The 26,866-nt window shown below is 49.8% G+C and overlaps 1 protein-coding gene across 13 annotated transcripts in view; it reads right to left on the bottom strand.

The window, feature by feature from the left end:
- Nucleotides 1-26,866, bottom strand: part of dnmt3ab (DNA (cytosine-5-)-methyltransferase 3 alpha b) — an 846,991-nt gene that overhangs the window by 585,907 nt on the left and 234,218 nt on the right. For all 13 annotated transcript variants that reach the window (XM_072498950.1, XM_072498942.1, XM_072498948.1 and 10 more), the window contains one exon: nucleotides 23,095-23,473. In XM_072498950.1, the coding sequence (XP_072355051.1) occupies nucleotides 23,095-23,473 (379 nt within the window). The remainder of the gene's footprint in view (nucleotides 1-23,094; nucleotides 23,474-26,866) is intronic.

Raw genomic sequence — 26,866 nt, forward strand, 5'->3', positions numbered from 1 at the left:
ATCACAACTTATTTTCCTATCTATCTTTCTACGTGAACCATCTCCTGCCAAATATAAACTGAGATATAGTGCATAACTGCGCGGTGGGTGACCAGGGGCAGGATTCTCCCCTACCCGGCAGGGCGGGGGGTTCCGGCGTAATGGAGTGGCGGGAACCACTCCGGCGTCGGGCTGCCCCAAAAGGTGCGGAGTCCGCACCTTTAGGGGCCAAGCCCTCACCTTGAGGGGCTAGGCCCTCGCCGGAGTGGTTTCCGCTCCGCCAGCTGGTGGGAAAGGCCTTTGGTGCCACGCCAGCCGGCGCTGAAATGTCTTCGCCGGGCGACACATACGCGGGAGCGTCAGCGGCTGCTGACGTCATCCCCGCGCATGCGCAGGGGAGGGGGTCTCTTCCGCCACCGCCATAGTGAAGACCATGGCGAAGGCAGAAGAAAAAGAGTGCCATCACGGCACAGGCCCGCCCGCGGATCGGTGGGCCCCGATCGCGGGCCAGGCCACCGTGGAGGCACCCCCCCGTGGCTAGATCACCCCGCGCTCCCCCCGGGACCCCGGAGCCCACCCGCGCCGCCTTGTCCCACCGTTCAAAAAGTGGTTTAATCCACGCCAGCGGGAGAGGGTTGACAGCGGTGGGACTTCGGCCCATTGCAGGCCGAAGAATCGCCGGGGTGGGCCCGCCGACCGGCGCGGCGCGATTCCCGCCCCCGCCGAATCTCTGGTGGCGGAGAATTCGGGACGCAGCGGGGGCGGGATTCACGCCAGTCCCCGGCGATTCTCTGTCCCGGTGGGGGGTCGGAGAATCGTGCCCCAGATTTCAGAGGGTAAAGAACCCAAACTTGTCAGGGACATCAACTGAGACCATGGCTTCATTTTGTGATTTTAAATTGAAAACACTGACAATGTAGGTAGAATGCTGGGAATCTGTTAATATGCAAGGATCTGTTATCATGTAAGGATTTAGGTTACTTATTCACTGACAACGTCAATTAATGTAGGACAACATCTGCTTCGATTTACTTTTTGAGAAATATTCCAAGTTTAGAGATGCTGCTTTCATTCTGTTATCACTGAAAGACATTTGGAGAGAAAAAAACGGAACACATATATTGTAAATGTTTTCAGTGAAGTGGCCAGATGATACAATGGGACTGATATAAATTTTTGGAACATAGTTGGCAGTTGAAGTGTGCCACCAGACTTAAATGCTGTGATGCCTCCAACCTGAAACTGGTGGCTGTTTGGAATATCTTCTCTGGACCCTACCCAATATGGCAGAGTCCGGACACTAGATCATTGTTATCCAAACTTTTTTTCCCAGGACCCACTTTTACCAACTAGCCGACCTTCGGGACCCTCGCGGCCGACCTTCGCTACTCACTATTTTCACTTATAGATCTGCCTGCTTGGTCCTCACAATCTCACTTGCTTTGTCATTCAATGTTACATTTCTGCTAAGGACTTCAGCTGATGATTTAAGTTCTTGCTGCATACTTTGAAAAAAATCAAGATGTTTATCCTTGAACTCGCCATGCTTGTCTTCAAATGTCTTTGAAGATTTGAGAGTTTTAAACTTTCATTTGTCCTGCCATGGACTCTCCTAAGCAGCTCTCTCCAGCAGATTCAGTTGTGAGATCCTGGACTGTTTATATCTCTGCTCTTCTCTTCCTTATAACAAAATGATCTATCTTCAATCGTTCACAGTCCTGTTGCCTTGCTTGCTGGCTGCTAGAAAATGGAGGAATCTCTCCTCCGTGACTTTGCGGCAAAAGCACGGGCGGAAAGTGAGTGCAACTTCAGTGTATGTGCCAGGCGCATGACCTGCTTTCTGCCTCCGCTTTTGGTCAGAAGACTGTATTGTTCGCACTTAAAAGCCAGTTTCAGCCAGCATTTTCAATATTTTTCTCATTTTAATCTTTATTAGTGTCACAAGTAGGCTTACATAATCACTCAAAGAAGTTACTGTGAAAATCCCATAGTCGCCTCATTCCGGCTCCTGTTCGGGTATACGCGGGGGGGGGGGGGGGGGATTCAGAATGTCCAATTCACCTCACAAGCACGTCTTTCAGGACCTGAGAGAGTTAACCGGAGCGCCCGGAGAGGAAACCCACGCAGACACGGGGAAAATGTGCTAATTCCACACAGATAGAGACTCAAGCCGGGAATTGAACCTGGTCCCTGGAGTTGTGAGAGAGCAGTGCTAACCACTGTACCACTGTGCTGCTTAAAAGCCGGTCGTGGCCAGCATTCTTAAACGCCGGTCGTGGCCATTGGGTGCTTCTCCTATGATCGGGAACTACATGACCAACTGCTCCATGACCCACCTGCAAGGTCGTGACCCACAATTTGAAAACTCCTGTACTAGAGCGACCTAACATCATTTTCAGATCAATATCACCCCACTTACTGCAGACGGAGGCAGTTGAAATTGGCCGCTACAAATATAAACATTTAGTTATGTAGTGGTGTTCTCTTTGGGGCACTCTGTAAATCAATAACACAAGAAATATAGCTGAACACAAAGCTTAACAGCTTTTTAAACATTCAGTCAGCCAGATAAGAAGGAAATGCAACGTTCAAACACTACTTCAAATCAGCAAGAAAAGAACAGCTTTTTGGCAAATATAATTAGCAATGAGGAGTGTCTATTTCTCAGTGCATACCTGTCTATAGTGGTGGTACAACCTTAGAGAAACAATGGTAATACAAATATAAGAAGCTGAATTTACCATTGTTTCACTCAGATAATACCACCTCAACAGAACATAAAGTAGTGCTTAACAGGTACCTTATTTTTTTGCTGGCATTAAATGATAAACCTATAATCAAAGCAATTGATAAAGAGCAACAATGGTGAGGGAACAAAAGTGATGGTAGGGTGAGCAGAAGTGTTTAATGTATTTAAAACTCAAAGCTATTTCTAATTATTTTATCAACCATATTGGCTTATTATTAATAATGTTACTGATATTTTCGTACTTTTATGACTGTATTGCACAGTGCTATGGCTGAGTTGAAGTAGTTGACTAGTAGTTCACTGAGTTGGCATCCAAAGATGTGCAGTTTAGGTGAGGTTACAGGGATAGGATGGGGGCGTGGGTCTAGATAGTGTGTTCTTTCAGAGGGTCAGTGCACTCGATGGGCTGAATGGCCTTCTTTTGCACTGTAGGGATTCAATGGATCTCTTGAAAGACTGCTGCCTAGGTCCATATATAGAACATTTACCATCACTGGCTGCATAAAGGGCAGATCAATTTTTCATTGGCGGCCTCAAGCAGTCATCTACGCAGATCGGCAAAGAAACAAATTAATGCCTGTTTCAAGAATGGGTTCTGGTTATCTTTTCATCTACCTTCACCAATATCGTGAGTAAAACACTTAGGACCTGTAATGATTTCACCAGGCATATTGCTTAAGTGCTAGGTCTGTACCCGGAATCAGGCACTTTGCCATCCAGTTTTAGTCCATCACTTTATTTAGTGAAAATAAAGCCGTTTGCAATAATTTCAATGCAGTCTTTCATCACAAGGTAAAACTAGTTCATAATCACATTTGTTGCTGTGCTGACCTTAGAGGCCAACAAAGGATTATCGGATTAATGGACATTGAATTAGCTACTTAACTGCACAAATTAACTTTAGTTTTCCTACAACCCAAAATCTATCATTCTTTTATTGTATAGAAATAATGGATCATTTGTCGCAAAATAGGCCCAACATAGGTGGCCCTCTGTCAAAACTAAAAGATAAAGCAAACAGCAGTTTTGTAATTGTTAAATCAAGGAGAGCTCTAAGACTGACTAGAGCAGAATTCAAGGCCCTCACCTTCAGGGTCAGGCATGAATGCTACCATCAAAGCTTCATTTCGGCCATAGCTGATTGTCACAGAACCTATGCACCTTGAAACTAATCACAAAGATGCATTATTTTCTTCCAGTACTACTCACAAAGTCATCAAAATAATAGTCCTTCCTATCTAGGCATGGTGTAAGTTGGCTGCACGCATCAATAAATCTGGTCACATATGGAAGTCAACAATTATGAAAAGAGTCATCCATACTCAAAATGTTAGCTCCCTTCTCTCTCTTTCCACAAATGTTGTCAGACCTGCTGAGATTGTTCAGTATTTTCTGGTTTTGTTTCAGATTCCAGCATCCTCAGTAATTTGCTTTTATATTATGAAAAGTTTGTTGTCTGTGCAGCTGCTAATGTTGATTGCTGCTGATAACAGCGAGTTTAGTGATGACCAGGATGGAATAATGAAACAAATTTTAACCAGGACAGTATATTCTACTTTTCCTTTAGGTATCAAGAGAGACATCCATATAGGTTTGAAACATGATTATAAAGTTTGGTGGAAAAATTACAATCAGAATAATTTAGACCTCCTTGATCCAAATGTCCATTTTGTTCTTTGATGCTTGTTATAGCATCCTTCACATGTACTTCAAACTTTGTACATACAAACTTCCCACTATTCTTTATTCTTAAATAATCTGTTTTGTAGCTGCTTAGTGGATTCACGAGAAACACTTGTTCCGATATTCTAATTTTTTCTTTCCATGTACCAAAGCAAAGTGTGTTTTCAATAAAAAATACATCTCAAAACCTCCTTCTAATATCTATTAAGGAATACAAAAGGTCAGCGTTTTTTCAGAAAATCAAAAAGCCGTTATTATAATAATAATCTTTATTGCCACAAGTAGGCTTACATTAACACTGCAATGAAGTTACTGTGAAAAGCCCCGAGTTGCCACATTCCGCTGCCTGTTAGGGTCACTGAGGGAGAATTCCGAATGTCCAATTCACCTAACAGCACATTTTTTAGGACTTGTGGGAGGAAACCGGAGCACCCGGAGGAAGCCTATGCAGACACAGGGAGAACGTGCAGACTCTGCACAGACAGTGACCCAAGCCGGGAATTCAAACCTGGGACCCTGGTGCTGTGAAGCAACTGTGCTAACCACTGTGACACCGTGCCACGTAATCTTATGGAACACTCAGCTCAATATATCCTTCTGTGTACACCTAAACCATGGTGATTAGGCAAGGAAAGAGCTTTCTGATTACCATGTACCGGCCACCATCAGCTGATGAATCAGTACTCCTCCATGTTGAACACCACTTGGAGGAAGCACTGAGGGTGGCCAGGGTGCAGACATGATCTGGGTGGGAGACTTCAATGTCCATCACCTAGGGTGGCTCGATAGTACCACCACAGACCGAGCTGGCCAGATCGCAAGCGCATAACTGCTAGACTGGGTCTGCGACAGGTGGTGAAGGAACCAACAAGAGGGAAAAGCATACTTTACCTCATCCTCACCAACCTGCCTGCTGCAGATGCATCTGTCCGTGACAGTATCGGTATAAGTGAATCTTGTGGAGACAAAATCCCGCCTTCACATTGAGGATATCCTCCATTGTGCTGTGTGGCACTACCACCGTGCTAAATGGGAGAGACTTCAAATGGATCTAACATCCATGAGGCGCTGTGGGCCATCAGCAGCAGCAGAACTTTACTCAACCATAATCTGCAACCTCATGTTCCGGCATATCCCCATCTCTACCATTACCACTAAGCCAGGGGATCAACCCTGGTTCAATGAAGAATGCAGATGAACATGCCAGAAGGAACACCAGGCATACCAAAAAATGAGGTGTCAATCTGGTGAAGTTATAACACAGGACTAATTACAGCATAAGCAGCAAGTAATAGACAGAGCTAAGCGATTCTACAATGAATATCTCACATCAAAGCTCTGCAGTCCTGCCACATCCAGTCGTGAATGGTAGTGGACAATTAAAAACAGCAAGGGGGACAGGGGGCACCCCTGCCTCGTTCCCCCGGTACAGCCGAAAGTACTCCGACCTCCGCCGATTCGTAGCCACACTCGCCACCGGGGCTCTATATAGCAACCTGACCCAGCTGATGAACCCCTCCCCGAACCCAAACCTCCGCACCACTTCTAAAAGATACTCCCACTCCACCCGGTCAAAGGCCTTCTCCGCGTCCATAGCTGCGCCACTACCTCCGCTTCTCCCTCCACCGAGGGCATCATAATCACATTGAGGAGCCTCCGCACATTTGTATTTAATTGCCTACCTTTCACAAATCCCGTCTGGTCCTCATGAATCACCCCCGGGTCACAGTCCTCAATTCTCGTCGCCAGCACCTTTGCCAGCAACTTAGGATCAACATTGAGGAGCGAGATCGGTCTATACGACCCACATTGCAGTGGATCCTTGTCCCGCTTCAAGATCAATGAAATCAGCGCCCTGGATATTGTCAGGAGCAAGGTTCCCCCCCTCCCTCGCCTTATTGAAAGTCCTCACTTGCAACGGGCCCAGCAGGTCCACATATTTCCTGTAGAATTCAACCGGGAACCCATCCGGCCCCGGGGCCTTCCCCGCCTTCATGCTCCCCAATCCTTTAACCAGCTCCTCCAGCCCAATTGGCGCCCCCAAACCAGCCACCTCCTCCTCCTCCACCCTCGGGAACCTCAGCTGATCTAAGAATCGTCGCATCACCTCCTCCCCTGCTGGGGGCTCAGACCTGTACAGATCCCCATAGAAGTCCCTAAATACCTTGTTTATTTTCACCGCACTCCGCACCATATTCCCCCCTCTACCCTTAACTCCACCAATCTCCCTCGCTGCCTCCCTCTTACGAAGCTGGTGTGCCAGCATCTGACTCGCCTTCTCCCCTTACTCATATGTCGCCCCCTGCGCTTTCCTCCATTGTGCCTCTGCTTTCCCTGTGGTCAACAGATCGAACTCCGTCTGGAGGTTCCGTCGCTCCCTGAGTAGCCCCTCCTCGGGGGCCTCTGCATACCTCCTGTCCACCCTTAAAATCTCCCCCACCAACCTCTCCCTCTCCCTCCTCTCTCTCTTCTCCCTGTGGGCCCGTTGTTGTTGGCCTCCAAATATCTTTCAATGCACCCCCGCACCCGCCCGCACACCTCCTCATCCGCCAATAGTCCCACATCAAGGCACCACAGAGGGCGCTGGTCCCTCTCCTCCCCCAACTCCAGCTCCACCCAATGCGGGGCGTGGTCCGAGATGGCTATGGCCGAATATTCTGTTCCCTCAACTTTCGGGATTAGCGCCCTACTCAAAATGAAAAAGTCTATCCGGGAGTAGGCTCTCTGGACGTGGGAAAAGAAGGAAAATTCCCTGGCCGGCGGCCTGACAAACCTCCATGGATCCACTCCCCCCATCTGGTCCATAAACCCCTGAGCACCTTGGCCGCAGCCGGCCTCTTACCCGTCCTGGACCTAGAACGGTCCAGTGCTGGGTCCAGCACCGTGTTGAAGTCCCCCCCCCCTCCATTATCAAGCTTCCTACCTCCAGATCCGGAATCCGACCCAGCATGCGTTTCATAAATCCGGCATCTCCCAATTTGTGGCATATACGTTCACCAGTACCACCCGCACCCCCTGCAACCTACCGCTCACCATCACATATCGACCTCCATTATCCACTACAATATTCATTGCCTCAAACGACACCCGCTTCCCCACCAGTATTGCAACCCCTCTGTTCTTCGCATCAGCCCTGAATCGAAGACCTGCCCTACCCATCCCTTTCTCAGCCTAACCTGATCTGCCACCTTCAAATGTGTCTCCTGGAGCATAACCACGTCTGCCTTCAGTCCCTTTAAGTGCGCGAACACCCGGGCCCTCTTGACCTGCCCGTTCAGGCCCCTCACATTCCAAGTTATCAGCCGGATTGGGGGGCTACTCACCCCCCCCCCTGCCGACTAGCCATCTCCTTTTCTAGGCCAGCCACGTGCCCGCGCCTCCCGCACCCTCCAGTCCCCCAGGCGGCGGACCCCCGCCCCAACCACCTCTCCTACTTCCAGCTCCCCTTTGGCCAATGCAGCAGCAACCCTGTTCCCCCCCTCCCCCACTAGATTCTCATCTAGCCATTTTGCTCCCCTCATGACACTCCTGTAAGTCAGCTGACTTCTGCTGACCCCGGCCTCTCCCACCATTCCATCGATCCCCCAGTGTGAGAATCCCCCCTCCCCTTGGCAATCAGTGTACGCTCCTCTCCAGCACCGCCTTTCCCCCCCGGCCCCACCCCCGTCCTTCCCTAACGTGGGAAAAAGCCCGCGCTTTCCTGAGCCGGCCCCGCCCCCTCTGGCGCAGCTCCTTTTTGCGGCCTTACCCCAACTCCCCATCCCCGGGCCTCCACTCCCCCTCTTCCTCCGTGGGGCCCTGCCCCTCCATCACCGACGCCCACACTCTTCCACAGCCCCCACATCAAATCCATTCACCCATCCCCACCCAGCACTCAAACAAAAAGAACATTCCCCAAACGCGGTAAACACAGTAAACATCCCCCCACGACAAACCCTCAGTTTGAGTCCAACTTTTCAGTCTGTATAAAGTTCCATGCCTCATCAGGCGTTTCATAATAGTGGTGCCGATCTTGGACCGTGACCCACAATCGCGCTGGCTGCAGCATTCCAAACGTCACCCCCTACCGATGGAGCACCGCCTTAGCCCGATTGAAGCCAGCTCTCCTCTTAGCCACCTCCGCACTCCAGTCCTGGTAAATTCGGATCTCCGTGTTCTCCCACCTGCTGCTCTGCTCTTTTTTGGCCCATCTCAGGACACGCCCTCTATCCATAAAGCGGTGGAACCTCACCACTACAGCCCTTGGCGGCCCGTTGGCTTTGGGTCTCCTTGCCAGGACCCGATGAGCCCCATCCAGCTCCAGGGGCCTCGGGAAAGCTCCCGCGCCCATCAGCGAATTGAGCATCGTGCTCATATATGCCCCGGCATCGGGTCCCTTCACTCCTTCAGGGAGACCCAGAATCCGAAGATTCTTCCTCCTCGACCTATTCTCCAGGTCCTTGAATTTTTCCGCCCACCTCTTGTGCAGCGCCTCGTGCACCTCCACCTTCACCGCCAGGCCCAAGATCTCATCCTCGTTCTCCAAAGCTTTTTGCCGCACCTCCCGGATCGCCGCCCCCTGGGCCTTCTGGGTCTCCACAAGCTTCTCAATCGCCGCCTTCATTGGCGCCAGAATTTCTGTCTTCAGCTCCTCAAAGCAGCGTTTAAGAAACTCCTGCTGCTCCTGCGACCACTGCGCCCATGCTGCTTGGTCTCCACCCGTCGCCATCTTGCTTTTCCTCCCTCGCACTTTTCGCTGCCCAAGATCACTTTTTCACCGCTCCACTCCTGGTCCAATCCATATAATGTCAGGGGGGACCTTGCTGTCACCTTCTCACACTGGAAGCCGTCGAACAATTGCCGTTGGGGCCCCTCTGGAGAGCCCAAAGGTCCGTTCCCGGCGGGAGCTGCCGAACGTGCGACCTACCTAGGCATAGCCGCAACCGGAAGTCCTCCTAATTTCATTCTTAAGTAACCCCCTGAACTTTCTATATTCCTCCAGGGCTTCTGCTGTTTTGAACCCTTGGGCCTCAAAGTGAATAAATCCCCGGAGCCAGATGAGATATATCCCAGGTTGCTGTGGGAGGCAATGGAGGAGATTACAGCGGCTCTACCAAAAGTTTTCAAATAATTTCTGGAGAGGTGCCAAAGGACTGCAGGACAGCTAATATGGTGCCATTATTCAAGAAGGGAAGTAGGAATGAACCAAGAAATTACAGGCCAGTGAGTCTAAGTTCGGTGGTAGGGAAAATACTGTAAACAATTCTGAGGGACATAATTAATCCCCACTTGGAGAGGCAAGCATTAATCAAGGGTAGTCAGCATGGTTTTATCAAAGGGAGATCATGTTTTACAAATTTGATTACATTTCTTGAGGAGGTGACTAGGTGTGTAGAAGAGGGTAGCGCAGTTGATGTAGTCTACATGGACTTTAGTAAAGCTTCTGACAAGGTCCCACATGGGAGGCTGATGAAGAAGGTAAGAGCCCATGGGATCCAGGGCAATTTGACAAATTGCATCCAAAACTGGCTTTGTGGTAGGAAACTGAGGCTGATGGTTGAAGGTTGTTTTTGTGATTGGCAGCCTGTGTCCAGTGGTGTTCCGCAGGAATCGGTGTTGGGTACCTTGTTGTTTGTAGTATACATTCATGATCTAGATGTGAATATTGGAGGTATGAAAAGTAAGTTCGCAGATCACAGAAAAATTGGTGATGTGGTAAATAGTGAGGAGCAAGGATTACAGGACGATATAGACGGGCTGGTTTATTGGCAGAAGAGTTTCAAATGCAATTTAACCATGAAAAGTGTGAGGGAATGCATTTTGGGATGTCTAACAAGGCAAGGGAATATACAATGAATGTTCAGACCCTAGGAGGTACAGAGAATCAAAGGGATCTTGGTATGCATGTTCACAGATCTCTGAAGATAGCAGGACACGTAGATAAGGTGGTGAACACGGCATATGGTATTCTTCCCTTTATTAACCGAGGCATAGAATATAAGAGCAGGGAAGTTATGTTGGAGGTGTATAAAATGCTGGTTCGGCCCCAGTTGGTGTACTGTGTACAGTTCTGGTCACCACACTATAGAGAGGAAGTGACTGTACTAGAGAGGGTGCAGAGGAGATACACCAGGATGTTGCCTGGGCTGGATCGTTTCAGCTAACGAGAGACTGGATAGGCTGGGGTTGTTTTCCCTGGAGCAGAGAAGGCTGCGGGGGAACCTGATTGAGGCATATAAAATTATGAGGGACATAGATCGGGTGGACTGGTAGGTACCTTTCCCCTTAGTGGAGGGGTGAATAATCAGGGGGGATAGATTTAAGGTAATGGGCAGAAGGTTTAGCGGAAATGTGAGGAAAAGCTTTTTTACCCAGAGGGTGGGTGGAATTTGGAACTCACTGCCTGAAAGGGTGGTAGAGGCAGGAACCCCTCAACTTTTAAGAAGTATTTAGATGAGCACTTCAAATGCCATTGCATACAAGGATATGGCCCAAGTGCTGGAAAATGGGATTAGAATAGTTAGGTGCTGATGGTCAGCGCGGATGTGATGGGCCAAGGCCCTCTTTCCATGCTGTCTAACTCTATGACTCCATGGCTGATTATCTATCTCAACGCTGTTCACCTGTGCTCTCCCATACCACTCGATGGGTTTAGAGTCTATAAATCTATTTCCTTCTCAAATATATTCAGTGTACTGGCCTCCACAGCATTCTGTGGTGGAGAATTCCAAAGGTTCACTAGCCTTTGCCTGAAGAATTGCTTCCTCATCTCAGTCCTAAATGGCCTACCCTACATCCTGAGATCGCGACCCCCAGCCAGAAGGAATATCATCCCTGCATCCAGGCTGCCCAGCCCGCTCAGAATTTCATACTTTTTAGGCTAATTATATATTGGCAAAAATGTAAAACACTTAGGGCAAAACGGTCCCTCAGCTTCTAACCCGGTTGACCAGCACTGGTGAACCCAAACCTTTGTATTTTGTATATTAGTCAACAACGATATGTAAAAATAGTTTAAAGATTAAACTTGCAGAAATGAATCCCAGGGATACCCCAGAGTAAAATGATTCTGGAGTCACATATTAATGCCTGAAATGCTTCCTAACGTGTCTATGATGTGAAAAATATGACAGGGATTAAGACAGTTTGGCAAGCATTGTTACTTTTGGAAAGCTTTCTCATTGACTCATACAAGACATACAAATTTAGACCCAAATCTTGCTCAGGCAGAGCAGTTTGATTCTCCAATGAACTTTCCTTTCCTAAGAATTGGAACATGTCCATTGGCATATTTTGTAATAAGCACTGCCAGTGCCAGTTTATTCCAGTGAATGAACCAGGTCGCCTCATCCTCATTCCGTAATTAATTGGCCCCACTCTACTTTCTCTATCAAACTACATCTCCACTTAACTAGGATTGTTGGAGCATGGTCACATCATACTGTATTTTCGCTAGTCTCTCTCACGCTTATTTTGTTGGATTGGATTGGATTGGATTGGATTTGTTTATTGTCACGTGTACCGAGGTACAGTGAAAAGTATTTTTCTGCGAGCAGCTCAACAGATCATTAAGTACATGAGAAGAAAAGGGAATAAAAGAAAATACATAATAGGGCAACACAACATATACAATGTAACTACAAAAGCACTGGCATCGGATGAAGCATCCAGTGTTAATGAAATCAGTCCATAAGAGGCTCATTTAGGAGTCTGGTGACAGTGGGGAAGAAGGTGTTTTTGAGTCTGTTCGTGCGTGTTCTCAGACTTCTGTATCTCCTTCCCGATGGAAGAAGTTGGAAGAGTGAGTAAGCCGGGTGGGAGGGATCTTTGATTATACTGCCCGCTTTCCCCAGGCAGCGGGAGGTGTAGATGGAGTCAATGGATGGGAGGCAGGTTCGTGTGATGGACTGGGCGGTGTTCACGACTCTCTGAAGTTTCTTGCGGTCCTGGGCCGAGCAGTTGCCATACCAGGCTGTGATGCAGCCTGATAGGATGCTTTCTATGGTGCATCTGTAAAAGTTGGTAAGAGTCAATGTGGACATGCCGAATTTCCTTAGTTTCCTGAGGAAGTATAGGCGCTGTTGTGCTTTCTTGGTGGTAGCGTCGACGTGGGTGGACCAGGACAGATTTTTGGAGATGTGCACCCCTAGGAATTTGAAACTGCTAACCATCTCCACCTTGATGCTGACAGGGGTGTGTACAGTACTTTGCTTCCTGAAGTCAATTACCAGCTCTTTAGTTTTGCTGGCATTGAGGGAGAGATTGTTGTCGCTACACCACTCCACTAGGTTCTCTATCTCCCTCCTGTATTCGGACTCATCGTTATTCGAGATCCGGCCCACTATGGTCGTATCGTCAGCAAACTTGTAGATGGAGTTGGAACCAAGTTTTGCCACGCAGTCGTGTGTGTACAGGGAGTAGAGTAGGGGGCTAAGTACGCAGCCTTGCGGGGCGCCGGTGTTGAGGACTATTGTGGAGGAGGTGTTGTTCATTCTTACTGATTGTAGTCTGTTGGTCAGAAAATCGAGGATCCAGTTGCAGAGTGGGGAGCCAAGTCCTAGGTTTTGGAGCTTTGATATGAGCTTGGCTGGGATTATGGTGTTGAAGGTGGAGCTGTAGTCAATAAATAGGAGTCTAATGTAGGAGTCCTTGTTTTTGAGATGCTCTAGGGATGAGTGCCGGGCCGGGGAAATGGTGTCTGATGTGGACTGGTTGCAGCGGTATGCGAATTGCAGTGGATCAAGGCGTTCTGGGAGTATGGAGGTGATGCGCTTCATGATCAACCTCTCGAAGCACTTCATTACGACTGAAGTCAGGGCCACTGGTCGGTAGTCATTGAGGCACGTTGCCTGGTTCTTCTTTGGTACCGGTATGATGGTGGTCTTCTTGAAGCAGGTGTTGTCGTTAAAATCTCCATTTGAAGTGTAAGAATCAGAGCATAAATTATTGTAAAATATCACTCTATTTTATATATAAGGCAAAGTCTGAATCATAATCCAATTCATTATTAATATAGAAATTCAAGATAATAATATAATAATAATAATTGCTTATTGTCACAAGTAGGCTTCAATGAAGTTAATGTGAAAAGCCCGAAGTCGCCACATTCCGGCGCCTGTTCGGGGAGGCTGGCACAGGAATTGAACCCGCGCTGCTGGCATTGTTCTGCATTACAAGCTCCTCTTTAGCGCACTGTGCTAAACCAGCATTGTTATGATATGCTCCTCCATTCTCTCATTTTCTGACATCTGGGGCGGGATTCTCCGACCCCCCGCCGGGTCGGAGAATCGCCGGGGGCTGGCGTGAATCCCACCCCCGCCTGTTGCCGAATTCTCCCGCACCGGAGATTCGGCGGGGGCGGGAATCGCGCCGCGCCGGTTGGCGGGCACCCCCCGGCGATTCGCCGGCCCGGATGGGCTGAAGTCCCGCTGCTGGAATGCCTGTCCCGCTGGCGTAGATTCAACCACCTCTCTTACCGGCAGGACAAGGCGGAGCGGGCGGGCTCCGGGGTCCTGGGGGGAGGCGCGGGGCGATCTGGCCCCGAGGGGTGCCCCCACGGTGGCCTGACCCGCGATCGGGGCCCACCGATCCGCGGGGGGGCCTGTGCCGTGGGGGCACTCTTTTCCTTCTGCCTTCGCCATGGTCTCCACCATGGTGGAGGCGGAAGAGACCCCCTCCAGTGCGGATGCGCGGGGTTGCCGTGAGCGGCCGATGCGCTCCTGCGTATGCACCGCCCGGAGATGTCATTTCCGCGCCAGCTGGCGGGGCACCAAAGGCCTTTCCCGCCAGCTGGCGGGGCGGAAATCAGTCCGCCGCGTGCCTAACCCCTCAAGGTTAGGGCTCGGCCACTCAAGATGCGGAGGATTCTGCACCTTTGGGGCGGCGCGATGCCGGACTGATTTGCGCCGTTTCTGGCGCCGGTCGGGGAACATCGCGCCGATTACAGAGAATTTCACCCAAGATGTACAAGGGTAAGCGAATTGGCCATGCCAAATTGCCCCTCATTTGGAAAAAAAGAATTGGGTACTCTAAATTATATGAAAAAACAATATTAATTTGCATTGCACATTTTAGTAAACCTTTCAGCTTGAATGTTCTGTCTGAGGCTGTGTGCGTGACTTATGGGAACATCAATTTCTAAAGAAGATTTTATGGTTTTAAGAACAAAATTCAAAATATGATGAGCCTTTATTTCCAAATCAATTTTTCAAAAGATTGCTGCACACTACCTCTCAGAACATGTGCAAGAGTTGTGGCTATCTTCATTTATCTAGAGCACGGCCGCTGTGCCATTAACAGAGAAACATCTAAAACAATTATATTGTTGCAGTACAATCTTTGTGACAGATTTATGCAATTATTGGTTCTAGAATTCTCCGCCAAAGCAAACAATTTGATCCTGTCCACTATATCTCTTCCCCTTATGATTTTGTACACCTCAATCAAGTCACCCCTCAGCCTTCTTTGTTCCAAGGAAAATAACCCAAACCTAGCCAACTCTCTTGTGCGAGTGTAACAAGCTGCCTGGTGGTGCATGTGATAGGATTTATTCTCATAGTCCACGTATGAATGGGTTGCCCACATACACAAAAGTGATCTCTCTTTATGTTCAATCTTATCTCTGACTGGTTCTGCACAATGTGAATTGGCCAAATGATGGATTGAGTTGCTGCAGCCAATTCTGAGCGAATGTTCTGCACACATGGTGAAGGAATATCCGAAGAATTGGAACATGTTCATTCATATCTTCTGTAATAAGCACTGCCAGTGCCGGGACAGAGAATTGCCGCAACCGCGCCACGACGCTGGCGCACGATTCTTCGAGGTGCGGAGAATCGGCGCCATTTGCGCCAGCACGTTTGATGCAGCGTCAGTCGCGGGCCGCTGTCCACGGCGGGGCCGCCGATTCTCCGGCCCGGATGGGCCGAGCGGCCGCACAGAAAAAGCAGAGTCCCGCCAGCACCGTTCACCCCTGGTCGCGACCGGCGCGAACTCTGCGCGAAGGGTCAGGGGGCGTCCTGTGGGGCGGGGAAAAGCGCTCCGTCACCGGGGGGGGGCCTCCGATGGGGTCTGGCCCGCGATCGGGGCCCACCGATCGGCAGGCCAGCCTCTCCCCCGGGACTACTTTGTTGCGCGCTGGCCCCTGAAACCCCACGCCATGTTGCTTAGGGGCCGGCACGCTGAAGAAGTTCCCATTTGGCGCCGGGAAGGGAGGCTGGAGCGGCGTGAACTGGTCCAGCGCCGTGCTGGTCCCCTGTCGGGGACAGAATCGGTCGTCCCCATGCCCGTTTCGCGCCATTGTGAAACGCGACGGCGTCCACGATGGCGCGAACACTTAGTCTCCATTTTGGAGAATCGCGCCCCCCCCATAGCATCTTTGGAAATAAAGCGGTATAAATGACTCCAGAGAGATGAAGGTACATTATGGGCGGGATTCTCCACGAATCAGCGGTCGGGCAACTCCGGCGCGAAGGAGTGGCGTGAACCAATCCAGCGTCGGGCCGCCCCGAAGGTGCGGAAGGGGCTTGGCGCCACGACAACCAGCGCCGAAGGGCCTTCGCCGGCCGGCACGATTTGGTGCATGTGCGGGAGCGCCAATATGAGCTGGCGTCATCCCAGCACATGCGCAGGGGGTGATCATCGCCGCGTCGGCCATCGTAGGGACCACAGCAGCCGACACGGAGGAATAGAGTGCCCTCACGGCACAGGCCCGCCCGTGGATCGGTGGGCTCCGATTGCAGGCCAGGCGACCGCGGGGGCACCTCCCGGGGCCAGATCCCCCCGTGCCCCCCCCCCGAGGACCCTGGTGGCCACCCGCGCAGCCCGGTCCCGCCGGTAAGTACCTACTCTAATTTACGCCGGCCGGAAACGGGGGACCACTCGGCCCATCGGGGGCCGGAGAATCACCGGTGAGGGGGGGGGGGGGGGGTGGAGAGAGCCCCTGCCAGCGGCCGCCTACCGGCGCGGCGCGATTCCCGCCCCCTCCAAATCCCTGGCGCTGGAGAATTCGGCAGCCAGCGGGGGCGGGAGTCACGCCGCCCCCGGCAATTCTCCGAGCATCCTGCCCCTTATCTTCATTTAATAAATTAAATCCCATAAGGGGGCGGGATTGAAGGCGCTAGCGACAGCACCACTCCCGACGGCCCCGGGGAGATACTCAGGGACTCCGGTAGTAATAGCCTCGTTGAGAATTTGGAGGCAGTTTTGCCAGCACTTCAGGTTGGGGGCAGGGTCAAGGGTAATGCCGATTCGGGGGAACCATAGATTTGAGCTCGGGAAGTGGGATGGAAATTTTCAGAGATGGGAGGAGAAAGGGGGTCGTTTTGCAGGATTGAAGGAGCTAGAGCGAAGTATGGGCTGGAGCAGGGGGAAATATTTAGATACATGCAGGTTCGAGACTTTGCCAGAAAGGAGATACAGAACTTCCCAGTAGAGCCGGCTTCCACATTACTGGAGGAGGTGCTGACGACGGGGCTGGAGAAGGGGGTAGTATCAGCGGTTTATGGGGCTATTTTGGAGGAGGAGAAGGCGCCGCTGGAAGGGATCAAGGCAAAGTGGGAGGAAGAGTTGGGAGAGGGTATGGAGGAGGGGTTCTGGTGTGAAGTGGTCCGGAGGGTGAACACCTCCACCTCGTGTGCGAGGTTGGTGCTGATACAGCTGAAGGTGGTGTATAAAGCGCACCTTACAAGGGCGAGGATGAGCCGGCTCTTTGAGGGGGTAGAAGATGTGTGTGAACATTGCGGGGGGGCCCCGTAAACCACGTTCATATGTTTTGGTCCTGTCCAAAGCTAGGAAGATTACTGGAAGGAGGTGTTTAGGGTAATCTCTAAAGTGGTGCACGGGAAACTGGACCCGGGCCCTTGGGAGGCCATATTCGGGGTGTCGGATCAGCCGGGGTTGGAAACGGGCGCGGAGACAGATGTTGTAGCCTTCGCCTCGATGATCGCCAAATGCGGATCTTGTTCAAGTGGAGCGGGGGACCAGCTGGAATTCTTGATGCTTGAAAAGGTCAAATTTGAACTGAGGGGAAGGATGGAGCAATTCTACAATTCATGGGCGTTATTCATTATGCACTTTCGGGAATTGGAGCACATCAAACACTAGGGGAAGGGGTGATGGGAGGAGAGGGACTGTGTGTGTTAATGGTGACTATGGGTGATTCCTGATTCCTTTTTGTCATTTGTTTATGTTAACTTGCGGGCTCATATTTGGTGGGAGGATGGGATTGTTGTTATTGATATGGGATTAACATTACATTACATTCGTTACTGATTATTGTTTATTGTTGGGTGTAAATTTGGGAGAAAATGTGAAAGAGGGGGAGAATAAAAAATATTTTTTAAAAAACTTAATAAGTTAAATCCCCAGCTGAAGTGATGATAGGGGTTCATCAACGGGGATATCACCATGCTCAACAATACGTTGCCCACCGGCGCTCAATCAGAGATCCTCCAGCACTATTCAGCTAAAAACTCTAATATGCCACTTGTTTAAAGGTTGTTTCCAGGAATTAAAATTCCCAGCTAGTCACATATTTACTTTGATTTTTGTCTTTGGGCGTGACTCTAATGAAATGTGTACCTAAAGCCAACTTTTAACCTATTCATCTAAAATTGAATGATACACAAAGCCTTATATGCAGAGAAATATTTCAGCACTACCGCCTCAGCATGGGGTGAAGTTATCAGCAGGAGCAATTTCATCGCTATTATATTTGTGAATTTTACCAGTAATAGGATGGTTTTACTTCCTTGGATTTTGTTGTCCGTCAGTTCATATTAAGGGAGCATTGTCAAAGGCCAACTTATTTTTGATTTCATACAATGCACAAGTTCAATCAAATGTGGAAACTTCACTGTATCATGTTTGGATAATACAATTAAGAATAAAAAAGGTAATTCTGCAGTTAATCGCTTCTTTGCACCCAAGGTATGCAAGTAACATATTGGTCACAAGTGGATTTTCTCAATGGTAGGCAACTTTATCATCTACCATCATCTAGTTCTATAAGTGCTCCTTTCAATCACTTTTCAAGGGGGAAGAAACCAGGGACGGGATTCTCCGCTGGCGGGATTCTCCGTCGAATCCCACCGGCGGGTCGAGGCTGAAAAGTGGCGTGGCGGAGAAACCAGCTCCAGGGGCGGGATTCTCCGACCCCCCGCCGGGTCGGAGAATCGCCGGGGGCTGGCGTGAATCCCGCCCCCGCCGGTTGCCAAATTCTCCGGCACCGGAGATTCGGCGGGGGCGGGAATCGCGCGCGCCGGTTGGCGGGACCCCCCCGGCGATTCTCCGGCCCGGATGGGCCGAAGTCCCGCTGCTGGAATGCCTGTCCCGCCGGCGTGGATTAAACCACCTCTCTTACCGGCGGGACAAGGCGGTGCGGGCGTGCTCCGTGGTCCTGGGGGGCGATCTGGCCCCGGGGGGTGCCCCCACGGTGGCCTGGCCCGCGATTGGGGCCCACCAATCCGCGGGCGGGCCTGTGCCGTGGGGGCACTCTTTTCCTTCTGCCTTCGCCATGGTCTCCACCATGGCAGAGGTGGAAGAGACCCCCTCCACAGCTCATGCGCGGGGATGCCGTGAGCGGCCGCTAACACTCCCGCGCATGCGCCGCCCGACAATGTCATTTCCACGCCAGCTAGCGGGGCACCAAAGGCCTTTCCCGCCAGCTGGCGGGGTGGAAATCAGTCCGGCGCAGGCCTAGCCCCTCAAGGTTAGGGCTCGGCCACTCAAGATGTGGAGGATTCCGCACCTTTGGGGCGGCGTGATGCCGGACTGATTTGCGCCGGTTTTGGCGCCGGTCGGCGGACATCGCGCCGATTACGGAGAATTTCGCCCCAGGTTCCCATTAATTCTTCCCCTTCTTAATCTAAACCTAGGGGGAGCGATTCTCCCAAAGGGAGACAAAGTCCCGATGCCGGAGTGAAAACCGAAGTGTTTCTTCCGCCCTCGGGGGGCTAGGAGCGGGGTTGCGTCTTTTACGCGCGCTGGGCTTTGGTGCCGCGTAAAAAGCAGCGCTGTGTAAATGACGCGGCCGGCGTCGCGTAAATGACTTCACCCGCGCATGCGCAGTTGCCGTCCACCCCGAGGCCGCCCCGCAAGAAGATGGCGGATGGATCTTGCGGGGCGGCGGAGGAAAGGAGGTCCTCCTTGAGAGAGGCCGGCCCGCCAATTACTGGGTGGCCAACATAGCGATGATAAGGAAATGGATGGTGGGTGCGGGATCGGTTTGGGAGTGGATGGAGGCTGCTTCGTGCAGGGGCACTATCTTAGCAGCCCTCGTCACGGCGCCTCTGCCGTTTCTGCCGGCCCGGTACTCCACCAACCCGATTGTGGTGGCGGCTCTTCGGATCTGGGGCCAGTGGAGAAGGCATGTAGGGGAGGTAAGAGCATCGGTGTGGACCCCAATCTGCGGCAACCACAGATTTGCCCCGGGGAACATGGACAGGGGGTATCGACTGTGGAGGAGGGCAGGGACGTTTGCCACCTTGGAAGGGTTTGATCAATGGGCAGCTTGAGCACGTGCCTGTTTGTATGGTAGGCTATTTTAATAAACAAGCTTTACTGCTTTAATATAAACAGCACTGTAATTGCAATTTTAGCAACAAATGGACACAACGGGCGGGATTCTCCCAGCCACGCGCCGGGCTGGAGAATCCCCACGAACGGGCCACGCCGTCCCGATGCCGGCACACGATTCTCTGCAGTGCGGAGAACTGACGCCATTGGTGCCAGAGTGGTTGGCACGTCGCGGGCCGCTCTATGCGGCTGGCCCGCCGATTGCCCGCCCCGGATGGGCCGAGCGGCCGTAGGAAAGGAGCCGAGTCCCGCCGGCGCCGTTCTAACCTGCTCTGGGCCGGCAGGACCTCCGATCCTGAGGGGCCCTCCGATGTGGCCTGGCCCGCGATCGGGATCCACCGATCGGCGGGCCGTCCTCTTGTGGCTGGGGGCCTCCTTTCCTGCGCGCCGGCCCCTGTAGCCCTGCGTCATGTTGTGTCGGGCCCGGCGCATTGAAGGAGGCCACTGCGCATGCCCTCATTTGTGCCGGCGCAACTGCACACGCGCGGGTCCCGCGGCGCCCATTTCGCGCCGGGATCTGCAGCTGGAGCGGCGCGAACTGCTCCAGCGCTGTGCTGGCCCCACGTAGGGGCCAGAATTAGACGTGGGAGTGGCCCATTTACGCCATCGTAAAACGCGATGGCGTTTACGATGGTGTGGACACTCTGCCGCGGGATTGGAGAATCCCACCCAGCATTTAAAACATTTTTAGTTAAATGGTCACAAAAATTTTTTATTTCAGTTTAATAGGGCTGGGAGGAGCAGGAGTAGTCCACTGGGCTCCACAATAATACTATAGGTTGCTGTCATCCATTGCAACCTGCCTGTTGACCAATTCAGAATCCTCATCCAGCCAACCATGAGCTGCAGTGGGACACCCACACTCAATTTGCAATATAGAGGTGTCATGCTAATGAGTTCCAAGTCTCAAAATAGTTGGGACTCTCTGCTGACCCAAATTATCTCCGTGCATTTGTTGTGGGCCAGGGTTTAGAGAACCCCAAAGTGTATCATGGAGTTCACCTGACCCACAACTTTTGATAAATTGTGGTTATGGGGAGCACATGGGCCTACTTTACAGGTGTGATGCAACAGAGATCTAAACTACTTTTAAATTAAAACAATGTTTATTTATGAAACCAGTTAACACTTTATAAACCCACATGAAATTTCTTAACAACTATCAACACCAATCATCCCCACAGATACAATATTCTATAAGTAACCCTTAATCTTTCTTTGCAACATCATTAAGACAAAATACCCTTTTTAACACAGAGATCAGGTTTAAATTCTCTACTGAGAGCAGTTATCACTTTGAAATCACCCAAATGATCTGGAGACAGTCTTTAGATTGCAGAGAGATACTTATACAGCTTTTCCTGCAGCTATCCAACTCTCAAAACGAAACTAAAAACACCCTGTAGCTGCCTGCTCAAAAACAAAAGTGAAAGACAGACAGCCCAGCTCCACCCACTCTCTGACATCACTGCAGCTATCTGACAAACACCCATTTCTTAAAGATACACCCACTACAGCTATTCGATAAACACCCATTTCTTAAAGGTACTTGCACATGACAATATTAACAATTCTTTCTTCAAACTGAGACTGAATTTTACCTGTGACTGTCATCCATTTGTAAATGTTTATTTCCAGCTCATTCTTCAGGCCTTTGGCTGCATCATCAGCTTTGATTACAGCACCAAGTTCTTATATTTGTCACTCTTGCCTTCAGCTGATTTCTTGACCATTTTGTGTGCATTCTTAGTTCCCATCAACTCATGCTTAGATGTCTTGTACAAAGAGCTTTGTTAAAAACTTCCTCACAGTCCATGTCACTTTCCACAATACGCTTTCCCCCAAAAAGTATATATATTTGGTCAGAAGGACACTCTCTTCTTGCAATACAATGACTGTTGTCTAGTGAGTGACCATTATTCACTGAGAGTTGTGCTTCAATTTGTGTGAAGGTGATTGCCTGCACAGCTTCCAAAAATGATGGAGCACTACTAGCCCAAACTGCTACTGTACAGTAAAGTAGCTGAAGACACAACTAGTAAGTTATTAATTAAAAAGTACCTTGGTTAAGACAAAGAGTTAAAGGACAATGCTCAGCAGCTTGCACTGGGCATAAATGGATGTGTTTTTCAGATAGGTAATATATTCTGCTTCCAGAAAATGTCTGACTAGCAATAAATACATAGCAGAACAATTTTGTTTCTTTCTGGGTGGCATGCTGGCACAGTGGTTAGCACTGCTGCCTCACAGCTCCAGGGACCCGGGTTCAATGCTGACCTTGGGTGACTGTCTGTATGGAGTTTACACATTCTCCTTGTGTCTACGTGGGTTTCCTCCAGATGCTTTGGTTTCCGCCCACTGTCCAAAGATGTGCAGGTTAGGTGGATTGGCCATGCTAAATTGTCCTTTATTGTCTAAAAGTTAGGAGGGATTACGGGGATAGGGCAGGAGGTTGGGTGCTCTGTTGGAGCGTCGGTGCAAACTTGATGGGCTGAATGGCCTCCTTCTGCACTGTAGGGTTTCTATGATTCTATCTAACATAGGGACGTATTTTGCATCATGCATGGCTGACAGTGAGAGCTATTTAAATAAATGACTCTTGATGACACTACTACAAAAACACACTACTCCTGTCCATCCCATAAATTAGCTGTATTAGTTTATCTAGAGAGTGTGCCTGATTATTGTTGGTTCTGGGATGAACAAGTACGATGAACACAAAAACTAATCCCAGTTATTCATTGTTAATTCTAGTAGTAACAGCACAGACACTCGAGAGTTAGTTTTTCAAAAGATTTACTTAACTGTATAAACATTATTTTCCTAAACATTAAGCTGAATTCAGTCACCTCAGTTTGCCATGTCAGTATATTCAGGTTCAGATTTTTGCATCTACCACAATTTTGCTGGACAAAGTTTAGAGCTTGTTTAATAAGCCCTGTTGTTGCATGTAACACTGAGGCAATGGGGCTGACTTTTCAATCGGAAATATTTCAATAAAAACAATTTAATCAACCTTAAAATCTTGGACTGTTTGCGACTTTTATTGTATTATTTTATAAAGGGTGCCTGGGCCAGAGCTCATTTTGAACACATAGCTATAGATATTTACTACAAAGTTTTCAAACCTTTTTCAGCAGCTTCCAATTGTCGCTTTTTGTACTTCTTTCTGAGAGTGGATGGTACCTTCTCATTTTCTCCCTTTTCAGAATCCTGCCCATCTTTAGGGGTATAACATCCATTCTCCATCTCCAAGTCTATTTCAGCTTCTCCATCCAAACTTGTGCTTTCTTCATTGGACTCCTGACCTTTCACGTTCTGAGCTTCAGGAACAGATTTTGCACGGTCACCATTTTCAGGAACACTCCTTTCTCCAAACTGCTGTGAGTTCCCTATGTCTTGCTGGTTACTTTCCACCTCTCCATTGTGCACCTGTGATGATGACTCCTGGGAAGATTGGCACTTTGGGGTTGCCACCATTTCACTGGAGGCTTCATTGATGTCCACCTGTATTGAAGAAACAGAATTGAATTAACAGTAATCAATAGTTATGTAAATAAAAGGCTTGGAATATGTTCCCCTTCTGACATTTTCTCCATGGACTATGGATGCATTTACATTGTATATGTTACGCACCTAAACGTAACACAAAAATTGATACCTTTCCAGATCAACAGAGAATGAGAGTATAAAAGGCTTGGTTGTTCTGAAACTTTCAGTATGCTTCAGCAAACATTTTCACAGAACTCTTTTTCATGTATTATTGCCTTTTGCAGAATGTACTCACAAAGAAAAGTCATGAAGAGATAATTAGGAGGTGGCACGGTCTGAATTTCTTTTGAAAACTCCAGGGAGCAGTGTGGGGCACTATCAAAACTGGTAAAATTAGAGACAATTTTTAGTTGCATCGGGTGGTTCAGAGTAACGTCACTGTATGCTTTTGCATTGTCTAGCAATCATAGGAAAAAAGCAGAACATTTGCTCTCTATTCAATAAATTGCTGTCTTATGCTTAACATATTTCAAATTTTGGGGAAGGCAATGAGATTGAATTTTAGTTGTACCTTCTTTTTGAGTTTTATTTGGTTACAAAACAATTGATAACATTAATAAGTGAACAACCGAAACATCTAATTTGAATCATTCCCAAAGTAGGGAAAAACTGATGGCATTGATTTAAGCTAGAATTTTTAAACTTCTCTAAAATAATTGATGGAAATAAGCACACGATAAAGGAAAGTCAAAATAATATGTCCATGTTACTTTACTTTCCTGAGTAAAACATCAGAGATAAAAAACAAATATTCACAATATGTATCCATCACCACACAGTGCATTCAGGAATACTAGTTACCTAACATTGTGATTTCAGAACTCCAGCTAGGAAAGCATATTCATTTAATTGGATCATGCAATAACGTAAAGGGTTATGGGGATAGTGGGTGTCAAAGACATCTAAGTGTTCTATCAGCCATGATTGTATTAAATGGTGGAGCAGGATCGACTTATGTTAACAGTACAGACATGCAAACCCATCCCATAGGTCCTATAATTTCACAGTACAGTGCAATTATCTGAAAACAACAGAATAATTTTATCGCATGCAGGGAGGGGGTGAAGAGGGAAGGGAGGGGTGTGGGGGGAAATCAAGGGGGAGACATGGAGCGTGATTCTCCTGGAAAATTTCTAAGTTCATTTGTGGCGGGTTTGTTGAGGAGTTTCAGAGCCGGCGAGTTCCCCACTGCTATTCAATGATATTTAGTCATTTTTTTCTGGGGCCTGGGGAGTTTCTCACTGGCTTAGCCCACACTTTTAGCTCTGGGGAGCTGAACAGCGATTGGACCGCCATTTTGAAAGGATGCCCCAATCTCTAAGTGAGTTTGCAGATCCTCCACACACCCCCACCCATGGGAAATGTCACACCCTCGACATACATGGCCACTACCCGCCCGCCCCCCCCCAAATGAGGACACCCCGCTATGAGGTCCCTGGAGTCCTCCCCTCTTCAGGCCCCACCAAGCCCATTTACAGCACCCCCTCCCTTCCTGTCCCCCCACCCATCACCCCCCCCCCAACCTCGGAGGCCCCTACTTACCTACCCTGCACACCCCCACCCTTCAAACCCCCCTCCACCTGCATTTCTTGGGCATGATCCCCCTTGGCCCCTGACCCTTGGCAGTGCCACCCTGGCACTTGGGCACCCTTGCACAGGCACCCTGGCACCCAGGCAGTACTCCTGCCAGCTTGGCAGTGCCATTTGGGCACCTTGGCAGTGCAGGGATAGCAGTATCAATGTGCCCACATTCCAGGAGAAGGGCTGGGGGTACAACGCTGCATTGGCCCTGACCACCCAGGGGTCTCCGATGGCCTGGTTGACGTTTGTGTGGACCAGTGTTGAACGGCGCCTGCTGCGGCCTTGCTGGGGAGGCCAGTGGATACCGGTTAAGTTCGCCGAAGTCGGTTTAAAACAGGCTTCGGTGCACCCATTTGGTCACGCCCCTTATGGGCGGGTTTCTGACTCCGATGACTCGTGGGACTTAGGTGAATCCCACGAGGCATGAAAACTTCCGGGAAGCCTGCGAGAGGGCACTTATGGCATTCACCGGCTGCACCGCGCTCAAACGAGAGCGCAATGCAGCTAGTGGATCTTGCCTAAAGAGATTAATGTTTGGGATTGGTTAAAACAGTGAGTAAAGCTGGTTGCCATCAGCAGAGCAGTGTTTAACAAGCTTTGAACATTCAAGGACAACTGCATACCATTTACAAACCCTGTCTGATCCGCCCGTAGCACCTGCGGAAGGCACTTCTCCAACCTAAGTGCCAACACTTTGGCAAGAATCTTGGCACCCGCACTCCACCTATTTCTTATCCTTTTTTAACAACAGCAAAGTAGATGCCTGTCCTATCGTCTCCATAAGCACACCCCTAGCTACCGCGCCCTCAAACATCTGTCCCAACAGCGGCACCAGCCTATCCAAAAGTTTCTTATAAAATTCCACCAGGAACCCATCCAGCCCCAGTGTTTTAACCATTTACATCTTCCGTACCGCCATCCAAATCTTCTCAATCCCCACTGGCTCCTCCAGCCCTGCCCGATCCTCCTCTTCCACTGTGGGACACTCCAGCCCCTCCAAAAACTCCCTCATTTCCGACTCATCCCCTGGTGGTTCCGGCCTATTACAACCTCTTATAAGACTCCTCAAATGCTTTGTTCACCTGCTCCGGCGCAACCACAATCCCCCTCACACTATCCCAGACCTGAACAATCTCCCGGGAGGCTGGCCGAGTGTCACACCAGTAAGCAACTGGCCTTCTCTCTGTACCCGTACATCACACCTTTTGCCCACCTCACTTGGCATACTGCTTTCCCTGTAAACAAATCATCAAACGGCGTCTACAGTTCCTTTTTACTGGCCCACAGTTCCAGAGTAGGATCCTCCACATACTTCCCATCCATTACCAAATTTTATCGACCAACTACTTCCGCTCCTCTCTTGCCTCCCTATCCACCTGCGCCTTAAATAAAATGACCCCGCCCCTTACCATTGCCTTTCTGCGTTGTCGCGGGTCCTGAAGGCCGCCTTGGAGAACGCTTACCCGAAGATCAGAGGCTGAATGCCCTTGGCTGCTGAAGTGTTCCCCCACTGGAAGGGAATATTCCTGCCTGGCGATTGTTGCGCGATGTCTGTTCATCCGTTGTCGCAGCGTCTGCATGGTCCCGCCAATGTACCACGCTTCGGGACATCCTTTTCTGCAGCGTATGAGGTCGACAATGTTGGCTTGTGCGACTCGGCCAACGTGGTCTACCTCATATGCTGAGACAACGGATGAATGGCCATCGCGTGACAATCGTCAGGCAGGAATGTTCCCTTCCAGTCGGGGAACACTTCAGCAGTCAAGG

This window comes from Scyliorhinus torazame, chromosome 4, assembly GCF_047496885.1.
Source record: "Scyliorhinus torazame isolate Kashiwa2021f chromosome 4, sScyTor2.1, whole genome shotgun sequence".
NCBI classification, from domain to species: Eukaryota; Metazoa; Chordata; class Chondrichthyes; order Carcharhiniformes; family Scyliorhinidae; genus Scyliorhinus; species Scyliorhinus torazame.